A 16,288-nucleotide genomic window follows, 5' to 3' on the forward strand; every position below is an offset into this window, starting at 1 on the left:
GTTTATAAAAGGGTGCTCCAAGATTTGAGCCCTATAAAGCAAGTCTTCATAAACAAATAGCAAGAAAAGTAGAGAACATAAAAATATAGCCAGGCTTGGTGAAAAAAGTGACCTATCTAACAAAAACAGCCAACTCAGCTTTGAATCTGAGTCTCAGCAATCCACGTGCAGTTAAACAGCTAAAGAAAACTGTCCCAGACTTACATCTTAAACCTGAGGATTACTGAAATTGGGATCAGAATCTGAGATGGAGTGGGGTGCTAGAGAAAGAGCAGGAGGCAGACATGGCTGAACAGTTTGTATGTGGGGTAGGTAGGGTTGCGCAATATATCAATAAATCTTTAGAAACCAGTTTGAAGAGCATATCCCGATGACCATTTTGAGATTGTGACACATCACCAGAAGGAGCCTGAGAAGGTGCTCGCCTGCTTGCTTGCAGGCAGCTTCCATCCTTCACAAACGGGCTGCCTCCTCCCTTCCTCCTGATCACTTCTCCTGCCCACATCCTCCCCTCCACAGTCCAGCCAGTGCGAGGGGCTAGAGGGAATTGCTGGGAAGGACCTGCTGCCTGTGATTTGAAAGCACATGTGCTCGCTCCTCTACACAGCCCTTCTTAAGTCCACTCTGCCTCCTGCAGCCACAGCCATAAAAAAAATCAACAGTTATTTACTTAAAAGTAGGAAATAAAATATTGTCCTGCCCCATCTCCACTTTTGTGTGTGTGAGAGAGAGACTGAGTGAGAGAGAGAGAGAGCGAGAGCGCTATGGCAGGCAGAAAGCAGGATTGCCTTCCCTCTTCCAGACATGAGTTTCTCGCTTTTGTGCCACAAAAGGGAGAAATGGGGTAAACTGAGGGGGGAAGATTCAAACTGGCTGCCTTATGGGAGAGGTTGGATGGCCACCTATCACAGCTGCTTGAGTTGAAGGGGGATTCACACTATCCATGCTTAAGGCCTGGAAACAAAAAGTAGGCACATTGCCACCAACCCCATCCCCACTAATCCCCTTGTCTCATTATCCATTATCAGTCATGCAGCCCAAACCTTTCACATATAAACATGGCAAACCAAAGGCCTATACTGTCTTGCAGACTTCTACAAAAACAATAAACCCATATCAACACAGGAATTACAGGATAAAGTAGGAGGCATTCAAGTATCCTGGCTAACGCACCATCAACTGCACACATCCCTAAACAACAACAAAGCCTTCTTTTGTCAGCAGAGGGACATGGTAGGGGGGTAGTATCTGCAATATACAAAATACTACTTCACAACCCCGCAATTTCACTTGATACAATTAAAAAACAATGGGAACATGACATAGGTTACGAAATAAACTCTACCCAATGGACTACAATTTGGTCCAAACCTCCCTTGAAATCCATCTCAGCCAAAAGAAGAAAACTCACTTTGAAACTTATCTATAGATGGCATCTTAGAAATTGGTGTTTATACATCCAGGAACCTTATCAAAATGCTGAAGAGGCTGTACCTCTACAGGCACATACCTTCACATGTGGTGGGAATGTTCCCAAATCCAACCCTTTTGGACAGCAGTCCTACAAAAAATTGTTTTCTAAAACAATAATGTTCACTTACACCACAAAGAGCTTATAACCCACCTACTCTCAGCAGCCAGAAATGTCATAGTTAGACACTGGAGAGACTTGTCTGGAGTAAGCATGGACCACTGGTACCAAATTGAAACGACCTTATTAGATAAATTAACCAACAAACTAAAACTGACATGAAGACAAAAAAAAGAGGACACCTGCACTCTGGTATGGCTCCCTTTTGTTACACACACAGCTCAAACTGGCAACAGTGATAGCAGGGATATACCAACAGCATTCAGATCAATATGGCTAACTTGACCTAATATTTCACACACACTCTTCCGCAACTTCAAACAAATCTCACTGTAGTTCATCAGAGGCAATAAAATGCAAATAAACACGGCCTGCCCCCAATCTTCTCTCATCGTCAGTGTAAACCAATAAATGTACAGAAAGAGAACCTGCTCAATTGACACTGGCATAAAACTCCATAACTACCATCTATGGACCAGCAGCTTTTACAGCCTCAGAGGTTCCAGAATTATTAAAACAGCTGATCAACTCACATGTAACAAAAAACAAACAAACCACTATAACCTTATACAAATGTTTATTATAAGCATACCAGTTTGATAGGCAAATATTAAGAGAGAAGCGGAATAATGAATTAGGGATGTCAATCTTGGCCAAGCAATGAGAACCTGTGCTAAGTTCTACAACATGGGTGTCTTTGGTCCTTAGACTAAGACTCATACAACAAAAAATATTATTTAGAATTTACTGTACTCGACTACGTTTGTTTTAGGAAAGGGTTGTCTATGACATCTAGCTGCTGGAGATTTAATAGGGACAATGCTTCAAAGTCCTTGACGAGCTGTCTGTAGTAAAATCAGCACAGCATAATTTAATCCCAACTATCAAACGGATGGTATTGGAGATCTCAGATAATGCCTGGAGCACAAGTCCATTCACCCCTTTTGGTGTGGCGGCATTGCAGGACGGTAGAGGATCCACTGGGGCCCCAACGAGGGAACCATGCATTCGGTGCCCTTCCTGATAGGTGGTGGGGGCTTATCAGGAGCCGGATCCTGGCATGCACCCTGCTTTGGTGAATGAGGATGCAGGCTGGGACTTGGGCTGTGCCAGGGGGCAGTGTCAATGGAGCAGGAAGGCTTCCTTCAGGTCCACTCCCTGACCATTTAAGCAGCCCACACCTGCCAGAATTGATGTTCTTAGTCATGTCAAGAATTGAGTCCCAAGGGTCCCGTGATGCTTTGCTCATTCATTTGGGGGGAAACGATGTGGGCCAACACAAGGGTATTGATCTAACATGGGTTATAATCGAGGACTTGCAGACATTGCATAACTTGTACCCCTCCATAAGCCTGGTGAAATATACTCAGAGTCGCAAAGTGATTTCATGCTCTTTATTCAGCTCATAGTGGTGAGGAGGAATGAATGAAAGTCCCCTCACAGTATCTGCTTTATATACATTATTCACACAATGGGCTGCACATGATTGGCTAATTCCGGAATTCTACTGTAAGCCAATCAGGTTGTGGATTCCCTTCTATCTGGAGCAGGATTGGGTGGTTCCTGCCAACCAATCATACTGCTGCATTGTTCTAGGACCAATCAGACTGCTGCATTCTGAATCCTATTGTTCTAGGACTAATCAGACTGCTGCAATTTGGATCCTATTGTTCTTGGACCGACTCGTGGAGCAAGGAGTGCTGGAGCCAGTGCCTAATGCCCCCTGGGAAACTCCAATTGTCACACCCGTCAAGCCTAATGGTTCGGTCCGCATCTGTGCAGACTACAAATGTACCATAAACAAGGCCCTCACGGCCCACGCATACCCAGTGCCAGTGGTCAGCCATGTCCTTGCCACCCTGGCTGGGTCGAAAATTTTTGGCAAGCTGGATATGGGGGGAGTGGTTATATCTGCGTGCCCAGGTGGGTCCAGGACTGAAGGCACTCCCCCAGACGGCAGTCCCTGTGGGGGTCACCCTATTTGATGTAACTCTTAGGAACCCCCATCTGGATTGACCTATGCATCACTTCTGGCGGGTGGGCTGGAAATATTTTGATTGCCCCATGCCCAAGCCAAACCTCTTTCATCTGTACAGTGGTACCTCGGGTTAAGTACTTAATTCATTCCGGAGGTCCGTTCTTAACCTGAAACTGTTCTTAACCTGAAGCAGCACTTTAGCTAATGGGGCCTCCTGCTGCTGCTGTGCCACCGCCGCACGATTTCTGTTCTCATCCTGAAGCAAAGTTCTTAACCCGAGGTACTATTTCTGGGTTAGCGGAGTCTGTAACCTGAAGCGTATGTAACCTGAAGCGTATGTAACCTGACGTACCACTGTATTCAATAAAGTTGTGAGCTGTTTTGATCCAAACCAATTTTACTGGTCTCTTATTTATCTGGGTTGGGGACTGGGGAGCACAACCCCGGGGCCAGCAAGTGGTTGGTCAAGTTTATTGGAGCAGGATAAGTAGGAAAAGGAGAAACCTGCTCTTCAAAAGAATGTGTTATAGTTCTAAGCTTCCAGTTTATTGGAGTAGGATAGATTACTGAGGATGATTACTTGAGATTCAGTATTCAAACACAGAATGTGTTAATGAAATCCTCATATGCAGGCTGCTGTAGAATTAAAGAGACAAGTGCCAATGGAAGAGCTTTTACTTAGGAACTAGGATTCAATATTGTAAATCCGGCACTGCTTGTACCTTACTTGAAGGGCGAGAAGCTACCAGGAAAGGGAGGTGACAGACTTGTCACAAATCCTACCTTAAAAAAAAAAGAAAATTATTGGAATTTTATTTACAACATAACATAACCCCCCCACCCCCCAATACACAATCCACCCTCACTAAATGTGAACATAACATACAGTAAGCATAACATACAACAATATAAACAATGAAATAAAAGACTTCCTTTATCCTGTATCTGGCCTCCTTATTTACGGTACTTCTTATAAACTGTTTCCTTTATGAATAATTATTATGATTTTTCTAATTATAACTTAAATATCCACAAAGTCTCCTACAGACATTAATCGAAACAGGTCCAGGTATGTATTTTAGGGCACTGTTTTTGAAGTATTCTCTGCATTTTCCCCATGCTTTTTAAAACTCTTTTCTAGTGTGATCTTTAATTTCCTCTGTTAATCTAGCCAGTTCAGTATACAGTTTGTCTTGCCATTCCTTTTTTGTGTCTTTTTTCCAGTTTTTAGCAATTAGGATCCTTGCTGCTCCTGTGGCATAGAGGAATAGTTTCTGATCTTCTCTTGCTGTACCTATGTCCATTATCCCTAGTAGAAAAGCTTCTGTATTTTTCATAAAGTTATACTTAAACATTTTTTTAAGCTCGTCATATCTTGTGTTCCAGAAGTTTTTGTTATGTACTGAAGTTCTCACCCTGGGCCAGCAGGGGGATACTGTAGATAGTTATGCAAATGAACGATCGAAAGTGACGTTCAGTGATTGGATAGTGTTAGAAAGTTGCTACAGTTACGTTGTTCTGGAGCGCTATTTAAGCAGGCTGACTGAGCTCTTCAGTTCAGTTCTGTTCTGGTCTCTGAATAAACAAGAGCTGTTTGAAGAATCACTGTGTCATCTGATATGTTCGCCCACAACTTAACACTGGCGATGAGGATGGTATCGATGGACATCAGAGCACAGCCAGATGCGGCCACCCTCTGAACTGAGCTGAATCACTGAGCTGAATCACTGAGCAAAATCACTGAACAGAACCAATTCAGAGCTGACTGTTCTGGCTAGAGCACGGTGTTCCATCCATTGCCCTACCTCGCTTGGTTCGACTGCTACCTCCAAGCCAATGAGCTGGCAGAAGTATCAAAGGAACAGAAGCGGGGTCTATTCCTCAGCCTCTGTGGGCCTGAAGTGTTTGAGACGGCCCGAGCATTGGTTGCGCCTGAAGCAGTCCAGGCAACACCATGGGACACGATACAAGAGAAGCTCTGCAAACACTACGCGCCAAAGCCGTCCAAGATTGCTGCCCGCCATGCGTTCTACCACGGGAACCAGGCAGAGGGGGAGTCAATTAACAACTACACTGCTGCCCTCCGACAGGCTGCAATGCACTGCGAGTTCCGAGACTTAGACGATGCCCTGATGGATCGAATCGTCTGTGGGGTCCGGGACATCCGTCTGCAACGGCGTCTCCTCGCCAAGCCAGACCTCACGCTGCAGAAAGCCATTGAGGAGGCCGTGGCCTCGGAAGCTGCCGAACGCTCCGCCCAGGAGATCCGCAAGGCCAGCAGCCCACGTCTTGCTAGGAAGCTAGTTACAGTGCATCATGAAGAGGCCAGCAGTGATGAGGCATCCTCCAGTGAAGACGATGACGTGCACCAGACAAAGCGGGAGTGCAGAAAGTTCCAACAGAAGTCCAAGGGCCAATCGGAATGTGCCAGCTGCGGAGGCAACCATTCCCGTGCCAAGTGTTGATTCAGAGATGCCATCTGTTGGAAGTGTTCCAGAAGGGGCCACATCACTAAGGTCTGCCGATCGGCTCCGTCTGACACCCCCCTTCACTGACTTGCAAGTCCAAGTCTTTACTCCAGTCCACCAAGGAAAGCTGTTTTACTCTCACCAACTGCCGCTGCCCGTCTGGAACCACAATTGGCCAAACCGACTCGCCTACGCGACGCAAGCTGAATATCACGGTACTCATTGAAGGAGCTCCATGTGACATGGAGATCGACACTGGGTCTGCCCTGTCCATCTTGTCTTGGAGCACCATCAAAAGACTGGTACCCAGAGTGTCCAAAAAGCAACTTGACTCTCACCGCGTACACCTGAGAGACTACCAGGGAAACGACATTCCCGTGGTAGGTGTTGGCCGGTTCCGGATCGCCTTCAAGGATTTTTTGGGCCTGCTCCGACTGGTGGTGGTTGAAGGTCAGCGGCCAAGCCTCCTACGGCTAGACTGGTTTGATGCCCTCGGCCTGGCAGTCACTGGCATCAACTGCATCTCTAACGCAGAGACTGAGGGTCTGGTCAAAGACTTTGCTGAGGTTTTTGATGGCACTTTGAGGCAATATACAGGTACGCCCATCTCCTTTAGCCTTGATCCACAAGTCTCCCCCATCAAGCTAAAGCCACGCTGGGTTCCCTTTGCTCTCAAGGCTGAGGTGGACGAACAACTGGACAAGCTGATCGCCCAAGGAGTTTTGGAGCCGGTTGACCACACCAAGTGGGAAACCCCCATCGTCACGCCTGTCAAGCCAGACGGGTTGGTGAGAATCTGCACTGACTACAAGTGCACGATCAACAAGGCACTTCAGCAGCACGCTTATCCGGTTCCTGTTGTCCAACATCTGCTGCATTCCCTGGGTGAGGGTAAGGTCTTCGCTAAGCTGGACCTTGCCCAAGCCTATCAACAACTGCCCGTCGATGATGCCACTGCTGAAGCCCAGACGATCGTCACCCACCGAGGGGCATTCCGTTGCCACCGGTTGCAGTTCGGGGGGAGTGTGGCTCCTGGCATCTTCCAAAGCCTTATGGAGCGTCTCCTGCAAGGGCTTCCGGGCGTGGTACCATATTTTGATGACGTCTTGGTGTCCGCAGACTCACACCAGCAGCTGTTCGAGCACCTCCGCGCCGTGCTGACCAGGTTCCAGGACCTTTATGGTAGTGGTGGACACCTATTCCAAATGGCTAGAGGTGGCCCTGATGCCCTCCACCACTACTGAGGCCGTCATCCGGGTGCTGCGAGGCCTCTTTGCGACGCATGGGTGTCCTGATGTCCTTGTCTCCAACAATGGACCACAGTTCACGTCAGGCACTTTTGAGCGGTATCTTTTGGGACTGGGCATCCGCCATGCCCTAACGGCACCATTTCACCCATCCAGCAACGCGCAAGCAGAGAGAAAGGTGCACTCGGCAAAAGAGGCACTGGCGTGCCTGGACAGGAGAGACTGGCATGAGCAGGTTGCCGAATACTTGTTCGTACAACACATCACCCCTCATGCGGCCACAGGACAGAGTCCTGCCGAACTGCTTATGGGCCGCCGCCTCAGGTCCCCGCTCGACCGGCTGCACCCAGACTTTGCCATGGCCGAACCCCCAGGCTGTGCCAACGCGCCATGGTCATTTGTTCCAGGAAACCAGGTCTTTGCCCGGAACTTTGTGGGGGACATTCCTTGGGTGCCAGCCACAGTAGTGGGAGTCACTGGACCTCACTCGTACCAGGTGGCACTCGAAGACGGACGCTTGTGGCACCGGCACATAGACCAGCTTAGGCGCAGAGTTGGGGACTTGGACACTACTGTGGTGCCCCCAACTGTGCTCGTAGCTCCAGAGCAGACACTTACAGATGGTGAGGCTCCACTACACCTCTCTCGCAAACTGCCGGCGTGGAGCTGAACCAAGCCACTTCAGAGGGTCTACCAGACTTACCACAGACTCAGACCACTGCCCATCCCTGACATTCCGTCAACTCCACTTGCGGAGCTTCCACCAACAGCAGCGGATCCAGGGGACTTGGTTTCAACACCACCTAGGGTCGCACCACAGCCTCAGCAAGAATTGGGTGGCAGAGTTTCCAAGCGCCCAACTTATTTAAAGGACTATGTTGTTGGACATGTATCACTGTTGGTCTAAGTATGTGAAATGTAACCGATATGGTTTTGTGCCTAATTGAACCATTACGTGTAGTGCTGTATATAAGGAAACCATTACGATTGTAACTAACGCCTTATCTCAGTGGGGAGGGGTGTTATGTACTGAAGTTCTCACCCTGGGCCAGCAGGGGGATACTGTAGATAGTTATGCAAATGAAGGATTGAAAGTGACGTTCAGTGACTGGATAGTTTGTATGCAAATGAAGGATCGAAAGTGACGTTCAGTGATTGGATAGTTTTAGAAAGTTGCTACAGTTACGTTCTTATAAGCAGGCTGACTGAGCTCTTCAGTTCAGTTCTGTTCTGGCCTCTGAATAAACAAGAGCTGTTTGAAGAATTGCTGTGTCGTCTGGTATGTTCGCCCACAACTTAACACTTTTGATTTTTTCACAGGTCCACTAAACATGTATGTGTCCCCTCTGTTTTACCACACCTCCAGCACAGATTTGTTTTTGTCTTATACATTTTAGCTATTTTGGTAGGTGTTAAGTACCATCTATAAAGCATCTTGATTAGGTTTCCCCTCAATACTTCACAGGTTGTAAATTTCCAGTTCTTTCTCCATAGTTCTTCCCATGCTGTTAAGTTAATGGTTTTCCCAATATCTAAAGCGCACTTGATCATTACCTCCTTGACCTGTTTGTCTTTGACCTCCAACTTCAATAATGTATCATACATTTTTTATATTACCTTGGTTTTTTTTTATAATAACACTTTTTCTAATAATGAAGCTTCGTTTGAGAAACCATTTTTCTTATCTGTCCTGAACACTTTATGGAATTGATGGTATTGGATCCAACCCGTAAGGTATTGTTTAATTTCCTCATAATCTTTAATTACCAATTTATTGTCTTTTTCTGAATCAGATTTTTATATGTGGCCCATTCTAATTCCTTATCTTTCTTTTTAATTGTAATTGCTTCTACCTTTAATCCTTAGTCAATAACTGGTGTTATGTTACACAATATGTTATTCTGAAATATGAATCCTAATACAGGTGTGACTCCATACATTATGTCACTAAGCACTCTGTCTTTTTCACAATGCTTGGTTTCTTCATGCAGATGAAGAAACCATAAAACCTGTAGGTCATGCGTCAGCTCAGACTTCATGGCCTCTGTGGCAACCATGAGACCATCTCAGTAAATTAAAGGCCCAATATGAGATAGAACATAGCCTCGTTCAGGTCTCTCCAAGGGAGTGGGAAGATAGAAATTCATTGGTAAGGAGGTTTGTGCTGAGCCCATTGTCTGAGATGGATAATTTGAAAGTTGAAGTGATGATGCAGTGCCCCTCTTTAAGGCTGGGGGATCCATTAAGGTGGTCCTTACCCAGAGACTTATAGTATCTGGTGGATTCCTGAATACTCTCAGGAATTTTCAAGTTGGCATGCTCACCACTTCTGTCAAAGTCTCGCTATAGAATCGTGAAATAAGCTAGGCACTTGACAGGTTGGCTCTCAAGTGTCATCCTCAACACTCTCAAGTGCCTTCCTCAACACTAAAGCAAACAGGGCTCCCTCATATTCTCAGGAGTGTCAGGCGATGAAGCAGAACAGGGCCTGGAAGGGACTCAACAGCTTGCAAGGCAACATCTCTCTCTGGAAAGCCTGTGGTTTTTATCTGCCTTTTAGTAGGTTTTAAGCAATTTTAATGAGTTTTAATTGGTTTTAACTCTTCCTCAAGTGATTCATGAAGTGACTAGGGAAGATTGTTCCAGTTCTATTTGCCTTTTACATCCCATGGATATTTGTTTTTAATGTGTTTGTGACTGAATCGCAGACAAAGTACTGCATGACACAGCATTTTTGTGGATAAGGAAGGTGAGATGCTTTATTAATGCTCAGAAATCTTGAAAAGCTGGTGATAAAGGATGGTAAGGGGGGGGAGTGAATAATAATAATCATTAGAAGATTGCAAAAGAGAAAGTTAGAATAAACTAATCATGTCAAACAAATTAAACAAGGCAAGCTATCACATTATTTCTCCCCTGATTTAATTTCAGTGATCAAACAGATGGTATTAGAGATCTCAGAAAATGCCGGGAGCACAAGTAACTGGTCAGGTTTATTGGAGTAGACTTGATTTCTGAGGATGACTATTTGAGATTTGGTATTCAAACCCAGTAGTGTTAATGAAATCCTCATTTGCTGTAGAATTAAAGAGTCAAGTGCCAATGAAAGAGCTTTTACTTATGCACTAGGATTCAATATTGCAACACAACATGTTGTTAAGGTTGTGTCTTACACAACATACATGTTGTGCCTGACTGGAAGGGAGAGACTGCCATGAAAGGGAGAGAACACACTTGCCACAATTCCTTCCTTTACTCTGTGACCCAATATGTTATTGTGCCATAGGAATACAATTGTAGGTGTGACTCCCTATTTCATGTTTGATTACAAATGGCCACAACCTCCAAGCAGCCAGCTCCCTAAGCCTTCCCTCATTTTCACAATGCTTCATCTCTTCATACAAATGGCACCACCCATCACAGTCTCTTCAAGCCACTACAGAAACAGACGTGCCTCATTACGCCTGGAAATTAGCTTATGAAAAAGTGCACCTGACAGGACTTCTGGTGCTTCTACAGAATGGTGACTGAAGCCAAGGCAATTTAGACTTACCAGGAATGTAAGTAAAAAAAAAAAAAAGTTCATAGATTCATAGAAATGTAGAGTTGGAAGGGGCTCCATGAATAATCTAGTCAATGCCCTGCAATGCAGGAATCTCAACCAACCAGTCTCTTCTTACCTTAGCAAATGAGCGATTAGTTGTGTTAATTCTCAGTTCCAGTAAGGTTAAATTTGGTTTTTCAGAGCTGCGCCAAGAGAGGAGCTTGAGCTCTTATGGTTTTTGAATTTTATAACACTGAGAAGCAAAAATTTACATAATAACGCAGTCTTCTTCAGTAAAAGAATAAAAGCTTTACTGAGTTAAAATAAACTTATTTGCAAATAACAGCATAATGAAAAGAAGATTAAACTAGCTTCAGAGCATACACAGAGTTTCCATTGAGCACAGGCTTGGCAGAGCACAGGATCCACCATACACACTGACACACACACACACACACCCTCTCTCTCTCACACAGACACTGAGTGTGCCTGCAAGCAGATACAAAATGTATACAGAGAATGAGTCATCCTCAAGATATGTCACAGTGATTCAGCATGCTAAATGATTCTGCAGCTTTTCAGCATTTCACAACATTTCTAGACTCCTTATCTTCTTCCTTTATGGCTTCTCCTCTCAAATACCTTTGTCACATGACACAGCCTTCCCCCTTCGCCAATTTTATCATACTATTTAGTTGTAAGATGTAGTGAAAATAGAGTAGAATCAGAAATATGCAATTCAGCTACAGTGGTACCTCTGGATGCGAACGGGGATTCGTTCTGGAGCCCCGTTTGCATCCTGAGCAGAACACAACCAGCGTCTCCTCAGGCTGTGAACCACCGCTTCTGCGCATGCTTGTGGCATCATTTTGAGCATCTGCGCATGTGCGAGCAGCGAGACCCGGAAGTAACCCATTACGTTACTTCCAGGTCACTGCGGAACACAACCTGAAAATGCTCAACCTGAAGCTACTTTAACCCAAGGTATGACTGTATGTGACGCTAACAGGTTTTCAGGTGATTTAGTAATTTGTAGATAAATATACGGTGAATGAGTATTATGGCATGGTCCCCCATTACCCACGTGGAAAGAAGTTCTAGAGGCAGTGATATTAGGTAGGGTTTGGTTTCAAGAGGTAGAATCCAGCAGCATTGGCTCTCACCTGGCAATCCCACATCACATCCCCAGAAAGAGGCACTTTGCAGTGTATCCCAAAATGCTTCCAAACGTCAGCTCCCCATTCTCCCCACCCTCCTTGTTGGGTGTTGTGTTTGCGCTGCAGAAGTTCAGCCAAGCGGTTAGGCTCAGTATAGGAAACAACTGTGTAGCAGAGAGAGCTTTTACTTCTGGGGCAAAAAGACACACACTATATACACATGTTATTTGCTGTTGTTACAAGAAGTCTACACTCTCTGAAGGCAAGAGAGCGTTTTGGCTTATAAAGTACAGCGGTACCTCAGGTTAAGAACTTAATTTGTTCTGGAGGTCCGTTCTTAACCTGAAACTGTTCTTAACCTGAAGCAGCACTTTAGCTAATGGGGCCTCCTGTTGCCGCTGCGCCGCCATGGTGCGATTTCTGTTCTCATCCTGAAGTAAAGTTCTTAACCCGAGGTACTATTTCTGGGTTAGCGGAGTTTGTAACCTGAAGTGACTGTAACCCGAAGTACCACTGTACTTGCTGAGGCAAACTCTACACAGCAAGTGCAAAGTCCAGTGGTTAACAAAGTCCTGCAAGTGCCAGAGCTCTCAGTCTAGAAGACCTTAACACTTCAGCTGTGAAATGAAACCAGCCTGCTTTCCAAACAAATAAATGATGATCATACATTACTAATTTTGTACATTCCCACGATGAATGTTGGAAAAAGAATATGTCTACTTGGCTAGTTACTGTGGGAAAAACTAAGAAAATATTAAATAGCATGTGATTTCATGTAACTATGAATGCTCTGGGGGTGACAGTTCAAACTGATGTACTGCATTTTCTGTTTTCCAGGTAAACAGTGGGGGGAAAGCATCAAAACTGAGGAAAAAGTCACTTGATTCATTGGTTTCATTGGCATACGATTCGTGCTTCAGATCAGGAAACCATGAGCTGGATTAGTTTTACTTATTTGGAAGAATACCTGAGCTTTGTGGTTCATCCTCTGTGGTTATTCCTGCTTCCGATTTTGATTTATTCATATTGGTTATATTTTTATTTTGTTGGCTGTGTTATCTCATTTTTGTTCAATGCTTACAAGAAGATGAATAACCACCAAGGAAATGATTTTTATAGCAAATTTTGGGACAAGCCAAGGCATGCTTTGGCTCGATTTGTAGAGCTAGTTGGAAAGATATGGCATGGTGAGTACATGTTCCTTTCATACCAATAATTCCAATTTAATTTCATAGGACTGAGCATCAGAATTTCAGGTTTGAAGCACTGGAACAATAGTTGCCATAAGGATCAAAACACAGGTATGGGTATTTATATATGTAATAAACAATGATAAAAGAAAAAAAACTTTTTATGAGGTATGAAATCAAGAAGGGTCAGTTGGTGGCTGCATAAGCACCATACATTTAATCACATTTAAAGCATGCCTCCTCTCCAAAAGAAACCTGGAGAATGTTGTTTACACCTCACAGAGACACAATTAGCAAAGCCTTTTAAAAATAGTTTCATGGATTGTGGAAAGGGAGAGGGATTGGCTTTAAGTGTGCAGTGGGTACACAGCCTATGTGATTAATATAACATTGTATAGTGGGACTTTGTGGGTGCGATTTTCCTGAGCATGATAAACCACAAGGTAGCTCTGAAACATAAACGTTGGAATTTGCCAGCACAGGATGTGGTGATGGCTACGACTTTAGAGGGACACTGCGGGAAACAGGATGGTGGACTCTAGAGGCCTTTGGCCTGATCAGCAGGACTCTTCCTATATTCTGAATGCTTCCTACAGGACTTTTATTTCTTTAGGAGTTGATGTACAAATCCAAAATACACTACTAAAACCAAGTCTGGGCCATAAGCATGAGACCCTGTAACTACTTATGGCATGATTAGGGGTGCATCTGTCATGGAAGCAGCTTGGTATGTGATTCAGAAAATGGTCTGAAGATGCCTGAAGTTGGAGCTCTTAGGGAGAGGGGATAAATGTACTCCAGGCCTTGGATAGCTCTTTCCCAAAGCAATCCTGTGCAGAAGGGTAGTACTGCCCTTAAAATAAAATTTAAACATCTCCAAAACATTTATCATAATAATGCATAAAGCTAAAAGTAGATTAAAACAGAAAATAGCTCAATCAAAGACTGCGCCTGGAAGAAAGCATTGAAGGAACATTCCATGAGAGGAGAAATTCCCCTTCCCACCATTAATTCTGGGAGGACCACAGAGAAAGTCCTGTTACGTGTGGATGACAGCCTAGTATCTAGAAAGCTGAAGGATATAGCAGAGCTTTTTACCTAAATTTCAGTTTTTTGAACCACATTGATTTTCTCTAGTAATTTTTTTTTATATTTTATTTACCTTTCAACAAAGTAATATTATTTGTTTCATTTTATTTTCAGGTTATGAAATTTATGGCATGGAACATCTCCCTAAAGGACCAGGAATTGTTATTTATCATCACTCAATTGTTCTTGTTGGCTATACCTTATTTGTGACAAAAGTTTTTACAGAGACAGGGAGAGTGTGCCATTCAGTAATTGATCATGCCCTGTATGGGATCCCAGGTAATTTATTTATATTTAAATTATGTATTTTTACATTAAACACGTGTTAAATCTGACATAAAACAATGCTCTAGTATATAAAACAGTGTATCAGGCAAGCAGGAAAAAACCACAGATAAATAAAATAGCAACAGCAGGTGAAAAAGTAAGTTAGTGGAGGGGAAGGTTATTTCTCACCAAGCCCCTGAAATTAAACAGATTGAACGAAGGATGAATAGTTATTTCCAATTCATTTCTTTCTTCAGGGCATTTTTTAACAGAAAACACACCATAAGGAAGACTCAGGGCACAGTATTATGAAGAAAATGTCATATTTATTAAGTAAAACGGTCTAAAGGATCTTTAAATCAAATTAAACTAGCCAAATCAAACTACAGTTAGGCAGGAGAAAACAGGTTAATTCCCCTTTCCTTGCCATGTTTATAGGCAACATTGCCTCAGAGTAAAGGACTGGAAGGAATATGTCCTCCTTGTTCCTAGAATCGTGGGCACATGACTTGACGAGCACAAACCGATGTGAATGTCAAGCCAAATGACCCAATGCAATGCCGAGCATGGCTCTGTCAATATTATATTGGCCTCTAAACTTCATACTCCAAAGGTCTACATCAGGCATAGGCAAGCTCGGCCCTCCAGATGTTTTAGGACTACAACTCCCATCATCCCTAGCTAACAGGACCAGTGGTCAGGGATGATGGGAACTGTAGTCTCAAAACTTCTGGAGGGCCGGGTTTGCCTATGCTTGGTGTACATCATCCAAATGAATTTACAATGGGGGTTGAATAATTTCAGTTGCAACACATTCCCAGTACATTTCAGTAGCAGCACATTCCCAGTACAAAATCATCCCTTGGGGCTAGTATCATCACCCACCACAATTCTACATTATTATTCCATATTATCTTCGTCAGTACTTTAAGGAGTTGCTTTGATGTTATGAGGAAATGCAATCTATAATTTTGTGAGGTTTTTGAATAAATCTTATCAGGTTATACAGTGGTACTTCGGGTTACATACACTTCAGGTTACATACGCTTCAGGTTACAGACTCTGCTAACCTGGAAGTAGTACCTCGAGTTAAGAACTTTGCTTCAGGATGAGAACAGAAATCATGCAGCGGCGGCACAGGGGCAGCAGGAGGCCCCATTAGCTAAAGTGGTGCTTCAGATTAAGAACAGTTTCAGGTTAAGAACAGACCTCCAGAACAAATTAAGTTCTTAACCTGAGGTACCACTGTACCTTGGTGCGCCAAGCTCCAACTGATGCCCCGCAAGTCACCCATCACGATGCCCATGGCACGGCCAAGACCTCCCACCCGCCCACCGGCCTCTCTGTCCACGGCTGCACCGGGTTTACCTCAGCTGCGGGTGGCAAGGCTTCGAATTGACTGCAGGAATTTCCAGCAGCCAATCCAAAGCCGTACCAGCATCGCTGCCCGCCCAGAAGCCATGCCAGCACCACGGAAGCCAGTCCCCATGCGGCGAGGCATTTGTAGTGTGTGGGGACTGACCAAGCAGGTGGGAGGGTCCGTGGGCCGGATTTACGAGCCTGGGGGCCGCATCTGGGCACCGGGCGTTAGTTTGCCAATCCCTTCAGTAAGGCATGTAGATCCGGGTCTTTTAGCCCTTGATCACAGATTGCAGGTGAACTTTTTAAATTTTTAAAAATAAATCTTTATTAATATTCCACATATACATATATACACAGTTAACAATCATACAAAGCAAAAGCAATACAAGTAAAGA

At 44.4% G+C, this 16,288-nt stretch overlaps 1 protein-coding gene across 1 annotated transcript in view; it reads left to right on the forward strand.

Annotated features, from left to right (window-relative positions):
- Positions 1-10,414: 10,414 nt before the first annotated feature.
- Positions 10,415-16,288, forward strand: part of LOC310713812 (uncharacterized protein) — a 36,972-nt gene continuing 31,098 nt past the window's right edge. The window contains exons 1-3 of the mRNA XM_083518380.1: positions 10,415-10,844; positions 12,823-13,172; positions 14,379-14,543. Of these exons, the coding sequence (XP_083374506.1) occupies positions 12,917-13,172; positions 14,379-14,543 (421 nt within the window). The 5' untranslated portion in view covers positions 10,415-10,844; positions 12,823-12,916. The remainder of the gene's footprint in view (positions 10,845-12,822; positions 13,173-14,378; positions 14,544-16,288) is intronic.

The sequence above is a fragment of the Podarcis liolepis genome (genome assembly GCF_965112155.1).
Source record: "Podarcis liolepis genome assembly, chromosome: 8".
Lineage (NCBI taxonomy): Eukaryota > Metazoa > Chordata > Lepidosauria > Squamata > Lacertidae > Podarcis > Podarcis liolepis.